This window comes from Rhinopithecus roxellana, chromosome 7 (genome assembly GCF_007565055.1).
Source record: "Rhinopithecus roxellana isolate Shanxi Qingling chromosome 7, ASM756505v1, whole genome shotgun sequence".
Taxonomy (NCBI): domain Eukaryota; kingdom Metazoa; phylum Chordata; class Mammalia; order Primates; family Cercopithecidae; genus Rhinopithecus; species Rhinopithecus roxellana.
The window spans coordinates 97,700,601-97,725,948 of NC_044555.1; the positions used below are offsets into that span (position 1 = coordinate 97,700,601).

Here is a 25,348-nt window from a genome sequence, read left to right on the forward strand (position 1 = left end):
AGCTGGGGTTTTTGTAGGACATGGAGAAAATCAAGGGATGAGCCTCTGCCCTGAAATTAAAGAGACCTTGTGGAAATTGTGGGATTTAGGATTTTCAAAATCCATTTTCCTACACCTTTAAAAAGCTTTGAAATACTTTCACAACAAATGGAATCTATTGGAGGCAATTTAGAATTGAAAATCAAACTATCTTAACCTAACTCTCCCTCCTTATTTCATAAACTTTTATCAGAAATCCTTGGAACTTAAAAATAATAAAATTCAAATCAAACACAGATCGACAGTAAGTATTTTCAATTCTTCTAATACATCACCATTTTCCATTAACAGTTTTATTTTGAATTATTTTAAGCCTGCAAATCTCAAAAGCAATTTAATTTTTTTATCTGTAATCTGAAATTTACATCTAACTAGTAACAGATGTGATCAACTAGCTTTGGCTTGACTAGCTTTGTTGAGATTTATGGTAGGAGTTCTTTGTAACGGATTGTTTTTCACCCATGTTATTCAATCATTTGGTTTAATAATTTATTGCTTTTAACCCATTCAGAGAACTGCTTTTGATTTGTTTTCCCTTTAAAGGAAACAAAACATGTTTGTGGTTTCATAAAAGGAACCAGCTGAGCCCTTGCTCCAACGAGCTGGTTGACAGGAGGCCTAAAAAAGTAAGAAGCAGTCAATTGTTTGATTGAGTTTCTCCTCCCCTGACTCCTGCTACTGGTATGTGTGTGTTTGGGGGCGGGGGGCAGGGAGCAGGTGGAGGCCAGAAAATGCTGTGCAAGAAGAAACTGGAAGCTATGGAAGTCTGTGGGTGCCTGTTGTAGCCAGTTGATCAACTAAGTGGACAGCATGTCAGTCTTAACCTGATCAGTCTTTCTGGTGCTCAGCCAGGTGGTTTTGGGATTTCTCACTGGATTACTCTTTTACTTTTTTTAAATTTTTAATTTAGAGACAGGGTCTCACTTTGTCACCCAGGATGGAGTGTAATGGCACAATCATAGCTCACTGTAACCTTGAACTCCTGGACTCAAGTGATCCTCCTGTCTTAGCCTCCCAAGTAGCTAGGACTACAGGCACTCACTACCATACTTGGCTAATTTTTTTTTAATTAAATTTTTTTTTGTAGAGTCTTGTTATGTTGCCCAGTCTGGTTTGAACCCCTGGCTTCGAGTGATCCTCCTGCCTCGACCTCCCAAAGTGTTGGGAGGCATGAGCCACTGCACCTGGATTACTCATTTCTAAGGACAGTCTCATATGCTACATATTCAACAAGAATCTGAGTGTGGGGCCAGGAATATGTATCTTTAACGAGAAGCCCAGGATAATCTGGGGTGCACTGAGGTGTGAGAATTGCTATTTCTAAGGTATAGATAAGAGCTTCAGTGATGTTGGGCACTGAGTACCTTTGAATGTTGGGTCCCCTACTAAAACACAGACAATCACTCTTTCTGTTAAAGACCCAAGGAATTTTCCCAAATGACCTACAATCCCCAGGGACAATTGAGAAAATACAAGAGGTTGTTTCACAAGCACAAAAGGGGCCAGACTATGCTCTTTTGGCTGCATTTAAGGAAGTCCAAAGAGTCTCCTGGAGTCACCTGACTATACTCACTTTATGGACTTGATGCTAAGTGAGCCACAAGTGAATATGGGCTATTCCTGGGAGAAAGAGTCCTTTCCCAGCTCCAGCTCTGCAAAGACCAGGGCTGCTGAGGCCCTGTTGTGGAAGTATACAAAAGAAGGATGCCCCTTACCTTGTCCATGCTTGTGTTTGTTATTGATGACAATTTGCACAATGGTTCCTGATGCTTGCTGGGAATCCATAAGAGCTCCGCGGTGACTTCTGGTCCCAGGAAAGCGGGACAGACCTCCAGCCTGTCGGCTTGGTGGAGGATCATAGTGAGAGCGGTGGTAAGAATGCCTCTGTAAAATGACAAGAACAATTTTCATCCAAAAGCCGCCAATGAGATCACAGAGATTAAGTTATATACACTAGAAGTCATTCAATAATTTTGATTTATAGTGGTGAGCTCTGATTTCAGCTGCATGCTCACCTACACCAATAGAAACAGGGATGTGATCATGTAAAAGCATCATTGGCAACATGCTGAGGTTTATCTCTCTTCTTCTAAAAGATAGGACTAGATTCACATGCAAACTTCTTAGGGAGAAAAGAGCCAAAAAGGCTAAAGTGTCCTTCCTGCTGCCAAGACTCTCACATTTCAGTTTAAGAGTTAAGACATTAGTCTGCATGCAAGGCAGAATGTAAATAGAAGCCACAGATGAAGTAAGAAGTCCTGCGCAAATCAGGAGGAGAAAGAGAGAGCTTCTAGTTGGGGAGGGTTTGTGATCTGGGCCATGAAGGATGGGTAGACTTTTTTACAGCCAGAGTGTAAGGGGAGTAGTCCAGGCAGAGGTTTCCAAGTTGAGAAGGTGAAGCAGAGAACATCGAGTCCATAAAAGGGAACAGTTGCAGGATAACATTCCAAAAGTGGGTTGAAGCCAGATCATGGAGGACTTTAAATTACAGGCTAAGGGGTGAAGACTTTATTTGGTAAGCAATAGAGGTGAGGGCATAGAAGGCTTTGAGGGATTTTTTTTTTTTTTAAGTTAGAGAAGTAATGTAATCAGAACTGTTTCAGAGCATTGAATCCTGATCATGCATAGGGTGAACTGGATAGGAGGAAAAGATGAGATTTGAGTATAGTCTTGATAAGATGTACTGAGACTCTAAACACAGGTAATGGCATAAGATAATACAGCACAGTACAAATACCCTAGGTATTTTATAGATAGAAGAATTGATAGTACACGACAGTATTGGCATGTAAGCTCTACAAATCAAGGACTTTTTGTTCACTGCTACATCTCTAGTGTCTAGAATTTAGTGCCTGGCATCTAGAAGATGCTCATCAAATATTTGTTGAGTGAACAAAACTGGCACCTAAGAAAAGCTTAGAGTCTTTTCATACAAGCAATCTTTCAGCAAGGGTTCAACACACATGATGACCAGACTATTGTGCTACCCACCCCTCTCCTAGGAGCTAAAGTAGGCTGAGGGTAGAAGAAGATGAAATGAATGAAGAATGGAACCTTAAGGCTTAAAGCCACGTAAGATTAATTGTATTTTGTACGCAATTGTTAGGGGTGAAGGAGGGGGAATCCATTAAAAAAATCCTTCACAGGCAATTGAAAAGGAAGATCTTTATATTCAGTGACAGAAATAGTGAGGAACCTTGGGAAGATAGTTATGGGGTCCCCTGACCATATCATCCCATAAAACACTGATTAAAGTTATGGGCCAGACACACATGTTGCAAATTTCGCTTTGGGAAGTATTATTGCTCTCCTGGCAGGAAGGGGCCACTGGTAGGGGGAAGGGAGAGTAAACAGGAGCTGAAGTAAGAGGACTTTTTTTAGCCTTTTGAAAGACAACATTATTCTCTCTATCTAAGAAGAGCCTACGCTGGTGCATTGCTATCAAAATTCACACAAATGAGAATCTGCATCGATTTGTTTTCATGTACATGGATAGGATTCTCAGTGCAAATATTCCTCATTCCCACAATGGCTCGTACTTTTCTGCCATAATCGCTCATATTCCACAAAGGCCATTACAGGTTGCTCTGTCCTTTTTGAAGTTTGGCAAAGTTTTGCCAAAGGAACACAGAGAGGACAGTTTGGCTGGTTGGTGTCCCACTGATCCTAAAAAGAAGCAGTTAGACTGGGATAGAATTGGAGAGGGAAGGTTGTTGACCCAGGATAAGCTGAAAGTACAAGAAGTTCTCTGACTCATGATGGTGAACACAAAATGAAAAGCTATTCTTTAGCACTAATGTCTCAGACCGGGGACATATCATAATGGCAGGACAATGATCATGACGAAAAGAAAAATCCTCAAGAATTTTGATCACAGACCCTATTGTAGACCAGTCAGTCCCCTATAACCTAATCTTGTTGAAGTCTTTTGTTTTACAGACAAAGTGAAGCCAGGGAGGAGAGGCAGTTTATTCAAGGTGACAATGAAGATTGAGTTTTTGGAGATGGTAGAAGTGGGGGGAAGATGAACAGAAGGAGGAAGAGAAGGAGAAGAAGGAGGAAGTGGAAGAGAGAATGTCCAATCAAACTCAGTGGTCTATAACCATTTGACTAAAAGCTGCTCCAAAGACAAGTTCTTTCAGATACGGAAGTTCATTCAGCTACAATGTTCACCACCACATACACCACATACTCCACTTTGGCTATACACTAAAATTACCTGGTAAGCTGTAAAAAATACTCATACCTGGGTCCCACTCCAAGGGATCCTTATGTGAGTGGTTTGGGGGAAGGCCTGGGCATTAGGATTTTTATATACTCCCCAAGAGTCTCTGGTTTGAAGCCAAGGTTGGGAATCACTGACATAAAGGATCTTCTGTTTGGGGGCTGGAGTGGGTGGTGGCGGTGTGCGACTTTGATTTAAGGGTAATGGTTCTTTTAGAGTTCCTCCCGTAAACAAATGAAAGAGACTTATGAGGGGCCATTCTGACCTTGTAACTCAGAGCAAGGGAGAAAAAGGTTATTAATGCCCTGAAGTAAGCGAAATTGGAGCTTATCTTAAAAATTAGCTGCAAATAGGCTGCTTGAGAGAGCAGGTCAAAACCAGTTATAAATGACCATATAGCTATGATCTTTTATTTTGCTCAGTATTTTGGTATTTTTTGATTTACTTACTTGAAAGACTGAAAAATATTTCAGGCTTCAGAGGTGGCTCTAAAACAATTCTTTTCTGGTGTTGAAAAATCCCCACTATTGTAGAGGCTCCCCAGGAATTTCATGTTCTAAAGTCTAAAATGTAAGAGTTTTATTGGTGCAGACAAGAAAACATCAGGGTCCAGAAAGGGCCCTCATGTTCGTGATATTGTACTATAGATTTTCAAGATGTTACCATTTGGGGAAGCTGGGCAAAGGGAATATGGGATCTCTCTGTATTATCTCCTACAACTGCAAGTGAATCTATAGTTATCTCAAAATAAAAAAGTTTAATTTAAAAAGTGGCTTCAGAATACATTCTAATCCATACAGCCATTAAAACATTGTATCTTAATCACTACGAACCTAGGACTATCCCTGGCTAGAAGACACTTAGGCCAATTTCCGTCCCAAACCATTGTTCTGACAATGTGAATGAGACATGGATTTTTATCTGTTTCATGTTGTTTCTATCCCAAACCCTTTCACTTTTTTTAATGGTACATTTCAATGTAATCTACTGGGGGCAAAAATCAGGGCTTGGCCGTTGTCCAAAACAAAATTATGCATGCTTTCATGTTTTGGCTTTCTAGTCTGTGCCTACTTCTTCCTCCCCACGTACCACACCACTCCACACACACACACACACACACACACACACACACACACACACACGCAAGCGTGTGCGCGCGTGCACATACTCCCCATCAATGGCAGGAGGACCAATTCATGAGAAATTACAACTTGGAAATCAAACAAAAACTGTTTCAGGTTTTTACAAAGGAGTCATATTTGAACCACTGGTTCCCCTTCCTGTGCACTTCATAAAACTTGCTAAGCTGATGGTTTTCAGACCACTTGGCAAAAGAAACCAGTCAGCTGTATTTCTGTTGAACAGAGATTTTGCTGGTTTGGGGTAAATAGTAACAGTTTACAAAAAGGACAGTTTACTGGATAGGAAATGTGTTGTTAGGGCTGCCTTTTCTTCTTCCCCTGAGGAAGTTGGGCCTGCAAAGGATATTCAAAAGGGATTCTCCTATTTTCTCATTTTAGGCTGGTCAAGAGCAATCAACAAATTTGGAGTTTATTTCTGATTTGAGACAAATTCCTGTGCATTAAAATTAACGAGGAGCCCCCTCCCCACTATACCATCACACACATTTTACACCACCTCCCACATCCATTCATTCAACACTTATTTATTGGGTGACTACTACGCACCAGGTATATATTTTTCCATTACTACAGATGCTATTTATTATTCAAATCATATCCCACAATATCTATCCCTTTCAGAACAAAGGAAAATATTTATTTATAATAAAGTGAAACCATATGGCCATTTTGGTCTACCAGGCCCAAATGTTTGTTTCTAAAGATAGGTCTTGAACTCCTTTGAAAATCAATAACTATATCAAGGGCCCACATTCTGTACCTGACCTTTTTTGCTACAGGAAGTACTATCACTAGGCCTGCCAATGAAGCTGAAAGATAAGCGTTGGAGTTGAGGACAGTGTAAAATGAAGTCAAGAAGAAAGGCTAATTCATGGCATTACCAGCAAGACTGCTAAGGTGGCCACAGTGCTTAGTGTGGGGGCCTCTCAGGGAATAAGCCACATAGCTTAAGGTGACTGAACCCTAAATGTGTTTTAGAATGACATCTGGTTGACAGTCACTAATTCAGCCACGCTCAACTTCCTACCACAATAAAAAATCGGGGCTGAGAAAAAGAGGAACACACAACACAGAAAACTGAGACTGACATCATCTCCTGTCAGGCTCTGGAAGGAATCTCACTTACTATAAAGCAGATAGAGTTGCATGGAGAAAATCTTTCCTCAGGGTTTATATTAACCAGCGAACAGGGAAGCCCACCCTCTCTTGCAGGATGCTGATTTTTTTGAGATGTCCAGAGTACTGTTCTCCAAACCCCTTCTCCCCAATTCTTCTGCAACTATTCAGAAACAGCAGTGTCCAGAAAATAATACCGATAGACAGTAAGACAAATAGAAATGGTTCCATCTCACTGCTTAATCTTTGAGTTGGGTGTTGGCAAGCTGGGAGCATGCAAGTCAGAAGTGGCCCATGTGATGACCGGGAAGCCCAGCCTCAGCAGCACTGTGATATTTGTATGAGTCATTCTACTGCATCCCCTATCAACACCTTCCTCATATGCTCAATATCCTCAGGCTTGCCCTGTAATTCCCTGGACTCCTGCCTTATATACAATCTTTGCTGTGATGTTCTAAGGTGTTAGAAAATCAATTATATTTTCTTACAAAACTAATTGATGCTTATGGGAAAATATCAGATTATACAGAAAATATAAAGTAAAGAGTCAAAATCTACCTTTCCACCTGCCTGCTTCTACTCCTTTAAGATTAGCACACCTGACATGTTGGTATGTGACCTTCCAGATTGGTTTATATACATTTATATACATGCACATACAGTTTTTACATAAAGAAGTGGTAGTGTAAAATTTCATTCTGCACTTTGTTTTGTTACTTAATATATCTTGGAGCTCGATTCACTTTACTACATTTAGACGTGTACCATATTCTTTTTAACAATTGTACAGTGTCCCATTAATTGGATGTACACACCAAGTCCATAGTAGACATTTAGGTTGTCTCCATTTGTTTTGCTTGTATGAAAACAACAATGCAATGAACGTCTTTGCATACTTTTTTTGTACAAGGATGTGATGAACACCTATTTATGTGCAATGGTCACCACGGTGCATTTTGTATGACACATTCCTTGAATTGGAACATCTCCTTTTTGGATTTTAAGAAATTTGAAGTGTAACTCTTCTTAGACATATATTTTTAGAGAGGAATTCTATTTTATAAATTACTTTAAAATACAAAAGAACAAAAGATGCTATTACTTATATAGAAAGATGCCTACTTGTGAAGCTTATTCTGAGATTAGTGCAGAGAACAGAAGGGAGACATTGCCAGGCTGAATGGAGGAGAATCCAGACTGCTACCTTTCCTCTCTTCCAACTGCTACCTTTCCTCTCTTCCAACTGCTACCTTTCCTCTCTTCCAACTGCATGACTGAGCGCCTAAGGCTTGGCAGAGAATTTGTGTGGACACATCTGAAGTACCTACCAAATCCAACCAAAAAGATGGTTGTTATCTTACAACCCCACAGAAGGTCCTCACTGTTGAGGACAGGAGGAGGAGTGACCTGGCTTCCTTAGAGAACGTACATAGACTTGGCAAGTCATCCTAAAAGAATACCAACTTCTGACCTAGACAAAGGGCTGGGGCTATGGTTTCTTTATGCACATTTCCTGCCTCCAGTTACCAATTTTACAGTGTACTTAAATGGTTTTCAGTTGGTGATGACATTCAAAACTTTGAGAAAAGGGAAGAAAAATGGTGTTAGAAATCGGGGTCTTTTTTTTTTTTTTTTTTTTTTTTTTTTGATTTGCTAGAATAGTAGCCATGGGGAGAGGAAAGCTTGGCCTGATGCTGTGGAGTGTTGAATTATTTGAGCTATTCACACTTACTGCTTCTCTGTTGGCAGGCTGTCGGAAGATATCACCATCAGAATGTTCCCATGACAATTCTCCATCCCCTGTTTATTAAAAAGAAATAAAGAGAAAATCACATTCATAGAAGGGAAAGCTATCACCCTTGTGACCCAGCAACATTTTGATACTATGATCCCAAAGTTCTCGAAGTGTTTTTGCTTTTGTGGCTGTCCTTCAAAAAGCGGCTGTGAAAGATTACTCTGGGTGTGCCTCATTTTTCAAAACAACTCTGAAGAAAGTTGCCACTTTCTAAATAGATGACCTAGCAACATCATGCAGAATTTGGAAAATGAAAGGAAAATAATCACTTTCCATCTAATTTAGCCATCATTGTCACTTTTGCTCATTTTACTTCGTGACAGTTAAGTATTTTGTAGGTCATATTTAACTTCTGTTTAAACTACCATTAAACAATGAGTTTTGAGGATTTGATCTGTCATAATTTCTATGACACACCTTTCTCTAGGTCTACATGACCCACTCTTTGGACAGAGAACTCCTTATCATTATCTTCCATAGTAACTGCTTATAAGAAGAATATTCTACTTTCAGCTTCTAGAGCAATGAACACACAAGAGATGTGGATATACCTCAGCTAATTAAAAAACAAGAGGATAATTTCCAAGAATATTGCTCTCGTGTTACTTATGAGCAAGCAAGCGAATGGGAAGAGCCTTGTCTTAGAGATGTTTGCATCACTTGAAATGAGTACTATTTAAATTGTACATATGGCTGAAGATAAACCTAATATTCAACATATATTTTATAAGATAACCAGGAACACAAAAAAGTATAAGTACTAAGAATTTTCTATTCTGATTACTCTCTCAAGCCTTCATAAGAGTAACAGGCTGGGAGCAGTGGGTCATGCCTTTAATCCCAGCAATTTGGGAGGCTGAAGCAGGCAGATTGCTTGAGCTCAGGAGTTTGAGACCAGCCTGGGCAACACAGGGAGACTCTGTCTCTACAAAAAGTACAAAAACTAGCCAGGCATGGTGGTGTGCACCCATGGTCCCAGCTACTTGGGAGGCTGAGGTAGAAGAACTGTTTTGAGCTTGGCAGGTGGAGGTTGCAGTGAGCCGAGATGATGCTACTGAACTCCAACCTGGGCAACAGAGCCAGATCCTGTCACACACACACACACAAAGAGTAACATGTTACGGGTTCAAGCATGTGGTGTAGTGTTAGGGGAGATTACGTAGTATCATAGGCTTTTAGGGCTTGAAAACGACCTAAACATTAGTTTGATAGCAATATTAGAATCAGGCAGTGACTTATAACAAAGTATAGCTGTGAATCTTCATAATACAAATATTATCTGATGAAAAAATAATGAAAGTTGAAGATTTAACTAGTTCTAGGTTAATCTTTGTAAAACAGTAAAACACCACTTTGATTGTATAACTGTGTCATTCCCTGATCAAAATCCTCAGTGGGTTCCCAACCAAGACTCTCTACAATCACCCCTCACCTCATCTTTATTGAACACCTACCTCCCACCCAATGATCTCAGCTGCTCTACAATGGGAACCCTTTAAGCTATTTGCTCTTCACTGAACATGGGACTCCCATTGTTGCTTCCGTGCTTTAGCTCATGTTATTCTTCTTCTGAAATTATCTTCCATCTTCCACGCCCCATAGCTTCCCCATGCCTATGAAAACCATTTAGGTTTTCTCTCTTCTACAAAGTCTTCTTCCAACACTCTTACATATTTCTGATTGCCTAAAGGACTAAGCGTCCTGAAGTTTTAGAAGTATAGAGGACGTCAAGCATAACTTTGTCCAACTGCTCCATTTAACAGAAGGAGAAACCATGGCTGAGAGGGGAAGTCGCCATTCAGAGTCTAATAATGAGTTTGTGAGAATTAACACCAAAGCCCCAGGTTACCTGGCTCCCAAATAGGTATGTCCGTTCCATAAGAAAAGGGTTCCATTACCTGTGTTACTATATCACTATTATCTATAACCATGCCTGATACATAGCAGTCACTCAATAAATACTTATCAAATGATGAAACTGGGAGGCCTTCTCTGACCACCCTATCCACAATTCCAGCGCCCATCTGATATTTATGCCTGCTCTTTGCTTTTTCTCCTTAGCACTTATTACTATCTTTTATTTCTTATATTTTATTTATTGTCTGCTTTCCCCTATTAGAATCCCCCCATGACAGCAGGGATTTTTGTCTATTGTGTTTACTGATGTAACTCCAGCATCTGGGGCAGTGCTGGGGACATAGTTAGTACTTATTCAATATTTGCCGAATCAATAAATACTAAAACACTGTACAATATTTATTACTGTTAAATGTTTTCTGGACTTTCCTTGTCTCCCTAGAGAGTCTGTAAATTCCTTGGAATGAGAGATTATGTCTTAGACCACCTCTGTATCTCCTAGACCACTGCTTCTCAAAATCTGCTTCCTGGACTAGCAGTATCAGCTTCACCTGGAAACTTGTTAGAAATGCCAAATTTCAGATCCCAACCCATACCCACTAAGTCAGAAACTCAGGGTGGGGGCTGGTGATCCTGGGTTTTGACAAGCCTTTCAGGGGATTCTGATGGATGCAGGAATTTGTGAATAACCAGGCTGGAGCACTTAGCATATTGCTGGGTACACATCAGGCACTCAATATATGTATTGAATTGAACTGCAGTAATAGATACAGAATTAAGTGCTTGGTCAATAGTATATATACTCTTCTATGCCTGTTTTATTCCATGTCTGAGTAAAGACGGTAGACTGCAAGCCAAACTCTGTAGAAACCCTGACTGACTACTGTAAAACAAAGATGATTTCAACTATGTTTATAACTAGAAAATTATGCCCAAGAGTCAGTTAACATGCATTGAACACTTCTTGGGTGAAGAGCCTGATACTACAGCAGAAAGAGGAGAAAAGCAGGCTGGGCCCTTGCCCTCAGGATATTTCCACCCAGGTTGGAGGTGATGGGAAATCAATATAGGAAACAGCCTAAAAACACACACAAAAAGCAAATACAAACGAAATACACATGCTTAGGCGACACTGAAGGGAGGAGTGCTCAGTCAGATGTAATCGTAGAAAGCTTCCTAAAAGAACCATTAAGTTACATTTTTAGAAGTAGATGCTGTACAGCATAAACAGACAGTGATACAAGCAGAGAGTACCTCAACCAAAGGGAGTGACATTGGCAAAGGACCAGAGCTTTGTAAATAGCAAGTCTCATACTGGAAACAGCAAGCAAGGTGTGGCTTGAGTAGAAACTTCAGATATGAAAACAAGATAAATTACACTGGTAATTGAACATGTAGAGAGAAAGGGAGGAGAAGGAGAGTGAAGGAGGGAGCGAGGGAGAATGAGAGAGGGGTGGGTTGTTGAGGTAAATAGGGGTAGTAAATAATTGCTTCATGGACCTACTATTTGATAGCACAATAGGGTGACTATAGTCAATAATAACTTACTTGTACATTTTAAAATAAAGAGTGTAATTGGACTGTTTGTAACTCAAAAGATAAAAGCTTGAGGGGATGGATACCCTATTCTCCATGACGTGTTTATTTCACATTGCATGCCTGCATCAAAACATCTGTACCTCATAAATATATACGCCTATTATGTACCCACAAAATTTTAAGAAAATAATTAAATTTTAAAAAGTAAACAGTAAAAATTCGAAAAAACATATAATTTTGTAAAAGGCTGAAGAATTCACATTTGATTCTGTTGACATTTTTTTTGTAGGGGTTCCTATGGTAAAAATGATATTTGTGGAAGTCCATTCTGGCAATGGAGTGCAGACTAGTTGGGGAGTAACTCGAATCTGGGAGGCCATACAGGAAGCTGCTATGGTAATATGTAATAGACCATGAGCATCTGTGCAATAACACACAAGAAGGATTGAATGAGACTCTTACAGATAAAAAGAAACTGATGAGACCCTGAAGGAAGATTTGATGATGGGGAAAGAAGGCAAAGGGGAAATCAGTATCTGACAACTCTTGGGTTGCAAATCTGGAGAGCTGGGGACAGTGATTGAGCAGGGATGAGCTTAGATTTACCTGTCCCCTTTGTTTCAGTGGGCAGTATTGGGTCTGGACCAAATGAAATTTGGGACTAGAGAGAAGAATAGAAACCAGTAAAGATTTACCAGCAAATGGCAAAACAAAATGTAAAAGCTATATAATGTGGCTTCAAGCCTAATTTAAGTAGTCAAAAGGGAGAAAACAAGTTGCAAAAGAAAAATTATAGACTAGCTCTCTTCATCAAATGTCCTTTTAAAATGTAGATTTAATGACTGGTATTGACATAAAATGTTTACTTAGCTGGCCTTCTGAGAAGTTCAGTTTATTGAATTTATACCCTAGAGTTTTTAAAAGGATTTTAATTAAAGAGTGTCTTTAAATACTTATAGTCCAGTCAGAATCTCAAAGCATTATAGAAGCACATAGCACCTGTTACAAATGAGCAGAGAGGTAAGATGGCAAATCAAGGAGGCAACTCACTATCAGGCATAGGAGCAGACTACTAATACCCTGGAACACAAATCAGATGAGTGTGTTGTGACGTGTATTTGATGAGCATTTGCAGACAAGAATGCATAACTAAATTTCAACACTTCATTAAAAACTAATGGAGCCTATATATCAACCATCTGATCTTTGACAAACTGACAAAAACAAGCAACGGGGGAAAAGATTCCCTATTTTATATATATATATATGGACACACACACACACACACACACACACACACACACACTAAACCTGTATGATATATATCATACAGGTTTTAGTATCCCTAGTCTAAAATGCTCCAAAATTTTTTGAGTGCTGACAATGCTCAAAGGAAACTCTCACTGGAGCATTTTTGGATTTGGGGTTTTCAGATTAGAGATGCACAATTGGTAAGTACAATGCAAATATTCCAAAATCCAAAAGCATCGGAAATCTGAAATACTTCCAGTCCCAAGCATTTTGGACAAGGGATATTTAACCTGTATATAAATACACACACATATGTATATATACACTACATTTACATATAAGATATACTATATACATTATAAATTATATACATTAAATATATAAATACTAGGAACTGTTAGCATTTCTGTTGTCTCCAAGCTTTCAAAGTCATCAAAATTGCATTCTCTAAACTTGAATGTTCTGTTAAGTCTATAATGTAAATGTTAAAGGTTTTAACATTTGAGTTATTCTACCTAATTAAACCCATAATTAAACTGGAATTATCTTCTCAGATGTTGACATTTTATAAGGCTATAAGTGGTTCTCTAGACCTGGGTATGGTCTATCTGGATAGCTGAAAATAGGTATGTCTGTTTGCAATCTTAGATATTATATCTTGAAAAAAAAGTAGGTACCAATACCCTAAAAAATCTGTTTCTTTGCTCTTTTTGTCTGATCACTGGAAAAATTATCTTGAATGAGATGGAGGCTTTTTCATTCAGCCAAGGCTTTTTGTAAAAAACAAAACAAAACAAAAAACTGATTCTAATGGATACAGATGGATCCTAGTTAATTTCGAGAAGCAATAAGATATAATTTTAACCAATTTTTTGAACCGAAATGAAAAACAACTCTAGTGTACTGTATGTCAAGCAATATTCATTTAACCTTAAAAGCCACATGTATTGTTTATTCAAACCTCAGCTATACTCTGAGTGGTACCCTATGAAGCTGTAATGGGTTGGCTTTCTGGTAGTGGGAGAAATGGAGAACAAGTATTTGAAAAGTGGCCAAAAGCTAGGCTGAAATTCAGACTATTTCTAACTCCCGTGGCTTCCATTAATCTCTGGTGGCTTGAGCAGGTCAGAGAAGTAAACCCTGTTCTCTCAAAAGGACTAAGTGTACAATGAGATTCTGAGATACCCATGAAGATAAGCCTCAGAGAGCAAAACTAAGCCAGCATGTGGCCGCTTTTGAACCATACAAGACAACATAAATAGGGTAGCCATAGAGTGGATTTATCTCAGACAATCCAGTTTTATTGCCTGTTTTTCTGGCAAGCATAATTATTAAGATTGCAGCTCTTGTTTTCAAAATGTGCCTCGGTTGAGATGGTAAATTACATAGTCACTCTAATCATAAGGCAAAGGGACATGAGACAAATCCCTGAGACGGAGAAGTGTTCTCTGTATTTTTTGAGGGAGAAGTTGAAATCCGCAGAATCAGGGCAAAGTGGAAGACAGCAGGGAGGAATAAACCCATTGTGAAGTCTCTCCTTACCATGTGCTGGGTTCCATGGGGGAGCACTTTAATGCCAGCGCTCCATACCAAAGCTGGAGATGAAGAAGTGAGTAGAAGCAGATGACCTTAGGGAGCCTCTGCCAAACATCTAATTCTATAAATTCTGCTGGGAGGGAGCAAGTGTGTTGAAATTTGAAAGAAGCTTTAAAAGGAAACTAGTATAAGGATTCTCCATTGATAGGCATTTGAGCTTCCAATGATGATATACAGCAATATATACAAGAAATCTGCCAGTTCTGTAAAGCACAGAATTAGAAAAAACTACTTTAAATTTCAAATGGAAACAAAAAGAGCCCATATAGCCAGGACAATACTAAGCAAAAGGAACAAAGCTGGAGGCATCATGCTATCTGACTTCAAACTATATTATAAGGCTACAGTAACCAAAACAGCATGATACTGGTACCAAAACAGATATATAGACCAATGGAACAGAACAGAGGCCTCAGAAATAATGCCACATATCTACAATCATCTAATGTTTGACAAACCTGACAAAAACAAGCAACAGGGGAAAAGACTCCCTATTTAATAAACGGTGCTGGGAAAATTGGCTAGTCATATGTAGAAAACTGAAACTGGACCCCTTCCTTACACTTCATACAAAAATTAACTCAAGATGGATTAAAGACTTAAATGTAAGACCCAAAACCATAAAAATCCTAGAAGAAAACCTGGCAATACCATTCAGGACATAGGCATGGGCAAAGAATTCATGACTAAAACACCAAAAGCAATGGCAACAAAAGCCAAAATAGACAAACTGGATCTAATTAAACTAAAGAGCTTCTTCACAGCAAAAGAAACTAACATCAGAGTGAACAGGCAACCTAAAGAATGGGAGAAAATTTTTACAATCTACCCATCTAACAAAGAGCTAATATCCAGAACCTACAGGGAACTTAAACAAATTTATAAGAAAAAAAACAAACAACCTCATCAAAAAGTGGGCAAAGGATATGAACACACACTTCTCAAAAGAAGACATTTATATGGCCCACAAACATATGAAAAAAATTTCTTCATCACTGGTCATTAGAAAAGTGCAAATCAAAACCACAATGAGATACCATCTCATGCCAGTTAGAATGGCGATCCTTAAAAAGTCAGAAAACAACAGATGCTGGAAAGGATGTGGAGAAACAGGAACACTTTTACACTGTTTGTGGGAGTGTAAATTAGTTCAACCATTGTGGAAGACATTGTGGTAGTTCCTTAAGGATCTAGAACCAGAAATACCATTTGACCCAGCAATCCCATTACTGGGTATATACCCAATGGATTATAAATAATGCTACTATAAAAACACATGCACCCGTATGTTTATTGCAGCACTGTTCACAATAGCAAAGACTTGGAACCAACCCAAATGCCCATCAATGATAGACTGGATAAAGAAAATGTGGCACATATATACCATGGAACACTATACAGCCATAAAAAGGATCAGACAGTTATTTTCTTAAAAAATACTTTATTGTCAAATGAAGTACTTTATTGTTTGGGTTGTCAATATAAGATCTTAGCATTTTTAACAAAATAGCTCCTTTGAGAAATGCCAAAACACACACAACGGGGGGCTTCCTGCCAATAGTAGCAAGTGAAATCTGAAGAAGAGTACAAAATTATTTGTCCAGAAAAATCATAAATACTTATAAAAAGTGCATTGTGAGAATGCATGTGTTTTCAGGAGGAAATCAGAAGAGAGTAAATAGAGAAATTATGAGCTGGATGGTGCCCACCATCCACACTCTGTTCTTTCAAAGGAGATGTGGTTAAACAGATCCAAGTTTATGGTAAGAAACAGAATCTTTCCTTCCAAGAGCAGTCCCAATGCATCTGCTGGATTGTTACCATATCTGGCTCCTGGAAAGATGGTCATCACACAGTCTGTTTCTCCTGGTAGCCTCAGAAGTAAGAGTTCCCAAATTTGCTTTGCTTCCCCAAGTTGCGAGGCAGTATAATATAACGGATAAGAGAACAGATTGGAGCCAAACAGCTTGGATTCAAATCCTGGCTCTGCTCCTTCCTACCTATGTGACTTTGGGCAAATGAATTAATCTCTATGTGCCTCAGTTTCCTTATTGCTAAAATGGAGACAATAATGCCTACCTCATAGGGTTGTGAAGATTAAATGAATTAGTATATGCAAAGCATTTAGAATTGTGCTTGGCACACTGTGTCAGCTAAATGTTAGCTGTTATTCCTAATCCCCTTTCTTCCCATTCTTTGCTTCCACTTCTTTTTCCTCATTCTCCTCAAGGGTAGCTTACACATGGGGGAATATCTGGCTTAAGGGACTCCCACAAGTGTGCTATGTATTTAACAAAGAAAAGGGTTTGGATCAAACCAGCAAACAAACAAACAAGCAAACAAAGCTTAGCAAAGATAACTGTATGCCTGCATACTGAAAATGAATCATTTCATCTCCAAGTCATTGGAAGAAAGGGTCCTGGAGATATTTTAAAAAATGACTAGAGAGATTTCTTCGGCTCGTGCCTTCTAAACTGGCTTAGAATTTCTCATAATTATGCTAGTCCTCTATTTCCAATATTTTAAAAAAGAGTTTGCATCTTAATTAAAATCTCTTTTCTCTCTTGGTTAAAAATGAGGCTTGACAGGACAGATATCTGCTTAATTGGTAGAAGTACAATTTACAAAGTTATAAAGTGAAGTGTTAAAAATCCAAGTACCTGCTGGGCAAGGTGGCTCACACCTGTAATCTCAGCACTTTCGGAGACTGAGGCGGGTAGATCACCTGAGGTCAGGAGTTCAAGACCAGCCTAGACAACACGGGGAAACCCCATCTCTACTAAAAATACAAAAATTAGCCAGATGTGGTGAGCGCCTGTAGTTCCAGCTACTCGGGAGGCTGAGGTGGGAGGATTGCTTGAACCCAAGAGGCAGAGGTTGCAGTGAGCTGAGATCACGCCATTGCACTCCAGCCTGGGCAACAGAGTGAGACTCTGTCTTAAAAAAAATCCAAGTACCCAAATAAAGTAGAGTCCTGTGCTACCACATCCATGAACTCAAAATAAAAAGCAAGACAGAGAGGGGAAACTCAATGACCTACCCATGTTGACTGCCTGGTCAACCTGAAAATGAAAAGCAGTCAGTTGTATACACTGCTCTTCTTTCTCATGTATCTTTTACCTCTGTTTGCACTGTCAGTCAACAAATAAGGGTGATTTCTATAAATTGTTGGAGTCTAAGCTCACAAAGACTATTCTAATGTGAGTAATGGGCACATCCAATGGTGTTTCTGGGCAGCTATGGAATTCCTTAATGGAGTTAGAAAGAATAAGACTGAAGAAAGAGTGGCTTTAACCACTCACGAAGAAAGGTTGAATAAAGTCATCCAACTACAAAGTAGCAAAGCTGGGATTAGAACCAAGGCAGTTTGGCTCCAAAGGCTCCACTCTGAACCACTGCTGTGTTCCCAGTCCAAGCACTCGTTTTCTCACACTGAAAAGAGTACTACCCTAACCATCTTGCTAGTCTCTCCACTTGCATTATTGCCTCCCTCCAGTCTAGTCTGGACACAGTAGCCAGTGAGATCTTTTAATATGTTAATTGGATCACTTCATACTCTTTCTCACAACCTTCCAATAGCTTCCCAATGCATTAAAAATGGGCATCCAAAATCCTTCCCATGGCCCTCAGAGTCCCGCATGGTCTAACTCCTAGTCACCTCTCCAGCCTCATCCCATGCCAGTTTCAACCACAGTCACTACATTTCAGCCACACTGGTCCTTAGGTTCTTTGAATGCTCTAAGCTCTTCCCTGCCTGGGGCCTTTGAACTTTCTTTTCTCTCTACTTGGAATGCTCTTCTTCGGGCTCTTTGCATGGATGACTCCTTTTTATCTTTCAGGTCTCAGCTTAAATGTCACCTTCTCACAGAGGCCTTCCTGACAACTCAATCTAAATAAACTACTTATTTTTTGTCTCAGTCCTTTGTTTATTTTCTGCATAGTACTCACATTGTCTGTATTTTCATGTTTGCTTATTATTTGTCTCTTCTGGTGAGTTCCATAAGAGCAAAGAACGTATCTTGGCTGCTATGTATGCTATATATATATATTGTTGTGTACGTTGTGTACTGCAAAAGGATGCCACAGCTACAGGGGTGCATTCCTTGGGATTTTCTGAAAAATGGCAATAAAGTATCTTACGTAAGGGAATCCTTTTTGTAACTCACATAAAGATGCCATATGGTCTAGCACCGCCCTATATGTCTACTGTATTTATCAATATAAATACCCCAATTCTAGCACAATGCTGAACATACAGTAGATGGTCAAAAAATATGTTGACTGGACAGAAGGAAAGAGGACAAAATTGGGATATTGCCAGTGAGAAAGTGGGAAAAGGGAGAGATACAGATAACTGCTGACAGATTTGGTAATTTGAGAAGAGGTAACAAAGGAGAAATTAAAGGGAATTACATCTGATCCCAGGAACCTAGAGAAAAAAGCTGGTGCCATTATATATACATATATAGAAACCTAAAGAAGAAAAGACTGATGTGAGAAGATAATTCAATTTTGAATATAATTTGAGAAAATGCTTTCTGTTTTTGCTTTTATTGAGTTTGTCACCATCTTATTATGGGGTTTAAAAAATATACCTAAATTTGCCCTGCACAGTCTTCAAAATGGCCACATCAGTTCTTTGCAAGGTCCATTCTTCCTTTTAAGGCTATGAACGAAAATAGTCTGTGTTTTATGATACAATAATTTAAGGGCCAAGCTAGAAGGGATTAAGGATGGAGAAATAAATATATTCATTTTCACATTTGATGACTCTCTCCCATCCTCCCCTGAAGCACAGCAATCCATCCAGTGTAGGTTTTTTTTTTTTTTTTTTTTTTTAAGACTGTGGTCTTTAAAATCAATGCTTTAATTACTTTTTCCCTTTGTTAATTGAACCACCTTTAAAAACTAAGGCTACCATAAAAATTACCTTTCCCTAGGATACTGGACAGGCATTTTCCTCCTTTCTGAATTCTACTACACAGAATAGCACCACCCAGGGGTCTTGGGATATAACACACCTACCTCTGCATACCCGGCAGCAGGAATCTGGAACAGAGACTGGGAAGGCACAGGTTAATTTGGGGCAAGTCTTGAGACCACAATACACATTTCCCTCCTGCCAAGGAGAAACAGAATTAAGATCAGAAGCATCTAGGATAAGTGTAAAGGCTTCACTTAATACCTGAGATAGGGCAGGGACTCAGAACATGGCATGTCCTTCCCCCCAGCTCTCCCATTGTCAGTTCTGGGTACTTCCTACATTTTATTACGCATTATTTTTTTTCTCCTACAATTCCTCCATGCCAGAGACTAAGCCACAGAAAAGTTAGCAATCCTAGTCGAGCATCATGGTCTAAGGTGGTACAAAGTAGTCTGTCAGGGATGCTATTGAGCCTTTGAACCACCAATTATAGTCTTGTTCCTTTCTTCTCTTTTCATGGCATCCTTGGTCCCCCAGCTGGATTGGGGGTTTAAAGGAATGAAGATTTATTTCATAGCTTCCATTTGTAATATTCACTAGACTCTCCCTTCCAAACCAAAGGAACAAGCTCTCTGGGATAATACAAAACTATACAAGATGATCTGATGGTCACAGCTCAGTCGTGCACAAGGCAAGGGAGAGGATAAAATTTACTTGCTGGTTACATCTGTCTTTGCAATAATCCTGACTTCCTAAATTTCTATCTTCAAAATGTTATTCCTTAAACCTTGTTCTTAGTTCTTAGAAGAATATTCTTCTAGGGCTAGAAGGGTTCCTGGAAGGCATTAGGAAAGCAAGTCCATAATGAAATTCTCCTAAACTACTGAGACACTATATTCTTACTAAAAGTCCTAAAGGGAAGAGATTCTATAGCTTCCCTTGACAATCCAGTGCTTAATGCCACTTGCAGGCAGAAAAGTTGTCACTACATCTAACTTCATTCCTTCATGCTTCAGTTTAAACACTCATTTTACTCCATTTTCTAGTTCTATCTATTATATTCTCTGGACTGCATATTAGATAAGATATAATTGGTATATGTTGTTTGTAAAGTAAATGCAGTTCTTCTGGCAAGTAATATCCTGGTAGTCATCATGACCAAGCATTTATAGAGAGTTTTCTCATTGCAGGGCACTAGGAATTAACTGGTTAGTAAAATACTTCAGAGATGGGAACAGACAACTCATTTTCTTATTAATTGGAGTGAGTGGCCCTAGATAGTCAAAGTGACTTTTCCACCCATAGCATTCCCAAAGCTTCAAATAATTGTGAGTCCTTCAGATGAAGGCTTTGGTGGTATAATTATTATGAAAAGGAGCGCTGATCAACACAAACAGCTCACCTTTGCCCATTTAAGCAGTCCTACAGCTTTAAGACCAGGATATGACTGGGCCTGAGCCCTACAACAGAGTTGTTCAGGGTTGGTGAAGATCAGGGAGTTTGGATTGGCAAGGAGGCTTATGATTTAATGCAACTCATGTTTTATTCAAACACCTGACAGTGCAGGCACAAATGAAAGTACAAATACAGAGGAAGCTCTTGTATTTGGGTAGGGCCTGGCAGGAATGTTAAGATGTAGGGTCTTACCGAACAGCTGCACTGGGTGCATTGATTGGGTTGTCGATTCTGAAAGAGCCCTTCAGCCACGAACAGCTCTCCATGTTGGTAAGTTGTCCCATTGTACTCGCAAGACTTGCTGGTCACCTTATTGTTCACTGGGGGCAAGGAGTCTTCTAGAACAGGGTAGAGAAAAACCACACTTGAGTACTGGCATCATTGAAAAGAATTTCATAAATCCCAACGGCAGACGGAGCTGTACTACATAGAGGGAGTTTTAAGACAGTCCTTGCTCCAGTGGCCAATGATTTTAAATAACATTAAAATAGCCAGACAAATATAGCAGCTGACATTACCATCTATCCATCCATCCAACCATCTATCCATTCTTTTATTTGTTGACCATTTACTGAACACCTACTATGTGCCGGGAATTGTAATATGTGTTAGAGAGGGATCAGAGAACATGGACAAGGTCCCTGCCTAGATGGAGCTAATATTCCTAGATGAATAAGATATTATCTTTCCTCAAAGGAAGGAGTCCATGCTACCTCTATTTAATCTTTTCCCCCCGTTGCTTCAGAAGGGGACTCATCTATTATAATTGCCCTGGTAGCTTTATTCCCTCCAACATTTATTTATTTATTCATTTATTATTTAGAGATTGAGTCTCACTCTGTTGCCCAGGTTGGAGTGAATGGTGCGAGCTCTGCTCACTGCAACCTTTGCCTCCTGGGTTCAAGCGATTCTCGTGCCTCAACCTCCCAAGCAGCTGGGACTACAGGCGCCTGCCACCATGCCTGGCTATTTATTATTATTATTAGTAGTAGTAGTAGAGATGGGGTTTCACTATGTTGACCAGGCTGGTCTCAAACTCAATTGATCCACCTGCCTCATCCTCCCAAAGTGCTGGGATTATAGGTGTGAGCCACGGCGCCTGGCCACCACCCACATTTTAAATCACTTTTGTGCTTATCTATTTGTTCCAGCCTCTGTGGTTTTGCTTATTTTTAATCCCTCCACCAAGACTGTCCACTCCCCCACTCTTTTCTACCCATTGAAGTCCTATCTGATCTTGAAGGTTCAGCTTATGCCCCCTTTCCTCCACGAAGCATTCTCTAAATAACTCCAGCCACAATCTGGACCTCTCAAGGCATCTAATGTCTGAAGTACACAATATGACATTTGAATATTATTGAAACTCATATTTGTGAATTATAGTAACCTAGCAGACCATTTACAAAGAGATTTCACATATATTATTACAATGGAGCTTTATAACAACCCTGTGAATCAAGTAGGGTAAATTCTTATCTTCATTTTCATTTTAGGGAAATAGGGTTGCTGAGGTTATGTGAATTATTTGAAGTCACAAAGCTAGTGAGTGGTGAAAAAAGGAACTGAAACCAACAATAGATACAACCAGAGCTTGGAAAGTGCCTGCCATGAGACAGTGGAAGGAGAGAAATCAGGGGAGCTGTATGTTTCATTGAGGAGGGGCTTAGAGAGTTGAACCATCCTTTCTTTCCATCAGTCAAAACTATAAGGAATATGAATCTAGTTTATGGTGGGTAAGTTGTATCTCAATACAACTGTTTAAAAAAACAGGCATGGTGGCTCACGTCTGTAATCCTAGCACTTTGGGAGGCCAAGGTGAGCAGATCATGAGGTCAGGAGATCGAGACCATCCTGGCTAACACAGTGAAACCCCGTCTCAACTAAAAAATACAAAAAATTAGCCAGGCATGGTGGTGAGTGCCTGTAGTCCCAGCTAATCAGGAGGCTGATGCAGGAGAATGGCGTGAACCCAGGAGGTGGAGCTTTCAGTGAGCCGAGATTGTGCCACTGCACTCCAGCCTGGGTGACAGAGCGAGACTCCATCTCAAACAAAACAAAACAAAACAAACAAACAAACAAACAAACAAACAAAAGAATGAAATCATTCTCAGGATGTAGTGAAAACGATAAGGCTAACAATAATAACATCCATAATAATAATAATGCAATAATAGATACCATTTATCAAGCCCTAGCTATGTGCCAGGCAGGAGTGAGTGCTTTTACATACATAATCTCATTGGCTCTTACTAATAATGTTCTGATGTAGACATTATAATTATGCCCATTTTGCAGATGAGGAAACTAAGGCTTAAGAGATCAATTGACTTACCCAAGGTGACACAACTTGCAAGTGGCAGCACTAAGATACAAATTGATGTCTGACTGATTCTAGAACCTTCTCTCATAGCCACTATCAAAAAGAGTGCCAATCACTTTAAACCTATAATAAGGAAGGGACCATTTAATTAAAAACCAAAATCCAAACCACTAGAACATGAAGGCTATGCTATCCCTAATGTTGTGGCCTAAAATACCCAGACAACAGACAATGCGCTTCCTTTGGCTTCAGTGATTTGGGTAACTAACTCAATTCTATACTTCGCTATCTAACATCTATTTCTGAGTAATTCACTCTTAGAGTGTTAACTACTCATTAATGACCCTTTACAGGATATAAAGAAAGTTCTTTACTTTTGCCTTATAAAGACAGCCTTAGCTCCTAGCAAGAGTTTAACTCATACTAATTGACTCTCTGTCTGGGCTAAGAGGCCCTGCCCCTGCCCACAAGCGTATACAATCAGACAGCTGCAGCTGGCAGACATGAGTGAAAGCCGTCAGAGAAAGGACAGAAGCAGACCCATTTGCCCCCTGGGCTCTAATTCCAAATCTCAGCATTATGTGGTGAAGGAAAACTACAGTGACCTACAAAATAATATTTGCCATGGCTCTTACAGGAGCTGGCAGATGTTTGGAATACCAAACAAACAACAACAACAAAAAAGAAGTTTGGAATTATTTTGCCTCAAAAGGATGTGGCTTGATTTTTGAACCAGGCCTTCTACCAAGGGATCAATGGCAAGGCAACTGCAGGGTGAGATTTTCCAGTGGAAGAATGATCTTGAGAATCTTCTTTGCAATAGTCTTCTGAGTAACCTGGCATTGGCGTCTTATTCTACTCAATAGGAGATAAGGAGAAAGAGGAAGAGAAAGAGAGGAAGACACAGTAGAATCAAAGAAAAAGAAACCAATTATGGTCATGCTTAAGGCCAGTTTTATGCAATAAAAGTCTTAACATCTTCTCATTCTTATTTCATTCTTCCAACACCCTTAATGGTGTGTATGTTGGCAGTGGGGGTGAATTACTGAAAATGAGGCTACTAGTACTCCAAAAGATTTGTCCCATGTCACACAGCTGTTTAACAGGAGAGCCAACTTGGAAATATAGCTTTCCTTGCCTTCAAATATGTGCTCTTCACAGAATGGGTGTTAAAGCTTCAGAGTAGGATCACTGAGTCATAATCCCAACTCAGTGGTACCGACTCCCCACAATCTTGTACAAGGCACTTTACCTCTTTAAGCCTCAATATTTCTGGGAATGCAATATGGACTCAAATCTCCCCTTGCATCTTTAGAGGGCCAACACAGCATGCTTCCTAACTGCAGAAGGAAGAAAAGCCACCTCACACTTTACCTTCTCCTCTCCCAGATTTTCCAAGTTGGCTGGGCTAGTAACCAACTATCCTTGGAACACATTCCGGGTTCCTGACTGAAAACTAGCAGAAAATCACTTCAAAGCAAAGCTGGTTACAGGGCCTCTCAGGGAATGCTACAATAGGAAGGACCAGGCTGCATGGCTTCTAGCCTCCCCCATCTCTTCTGTTTCTAGTCAAATTCCCACTTAGCGCTAAAAGGAGAACTGGAGAAAAAAAACATCATAGGGTGAGCAGACAAGCACTAAGCCATGTGACCACAGATGTGCTGGTAAAGAGGAGGTTTCTTTTCCCCAAGTGAGGGATGATCTCACATGTAAGCAGAACTATGATTTCCGGGATGCTCAAAAAATACCCTCTTATCCTAAATGTCTCTTACCACCTTTTCTCACACTGATGCTGAAAATGCCACTATTGGAAGTCCGTTCCTCTGGGTTAAATGGCTGCCTTTTGCAATCAGATTTTGTAATCCCAAGACTTCTTTTTTTTTTTTTTTTAATTATACTTTAAGTTCGAGGGTATATGTGCATAACGTGCAGGTTTGTTACATATGTATACTTGTGCCATGTTGGTGTGCTGCACCCATCAACTCGTCAGCACCCATCAACTCGTCATTTACATCAGGCATAACTCCTAATGCAATCCCTCCCCCCGCCCCCCTCCCCGTGATAGGCCCCGGTGTGTGATGTTCCCCTT

At 39.7% G+C, this 25,348-nt stretch overlaps 1 protein-coding gene across 6 annotated transcripts in view; it reads right to left on the minus strand.

Annotated features, from left to right (window-relative positions):
- Positions 1-25,348, minus strand: part of CHRDL1 (chordin like 1) — a 115,975-nt gene that overhangs the window by 18,145 nt on the left and 72,482 nt on the right. For 3 of the 6 annotated variants that reach the window (XM_030934728.1, XM_010356343.2, XM_010356344.2), the window contains exons 5-8: positions 21,132-21,274; positions 19,586-19,679; positions 8,255-8,322; positions 1,755-1,923 (exon numbers count right to left, since the gene is read on the minus strand). In XM_030934728.1, the coding sequence (XP_030790588.1) occupies positions 1,755-1,923; positions 8,255-8,322; positions 19,586-19,679; positions 21,132-21,274 (474 nt within the window). Of the gene's footprint in view, positions 1-1,754; positions 1,924-8,254; positions 8,323-19,585; positions 19,680-21,131; positions 21,278-25,348 lie in introns of all 6 variants that reach the window. The other 3 variants (XM_030934727.1, XM_010356342.2, XM_030934725.1) reach the window with 1 other exon arrangement.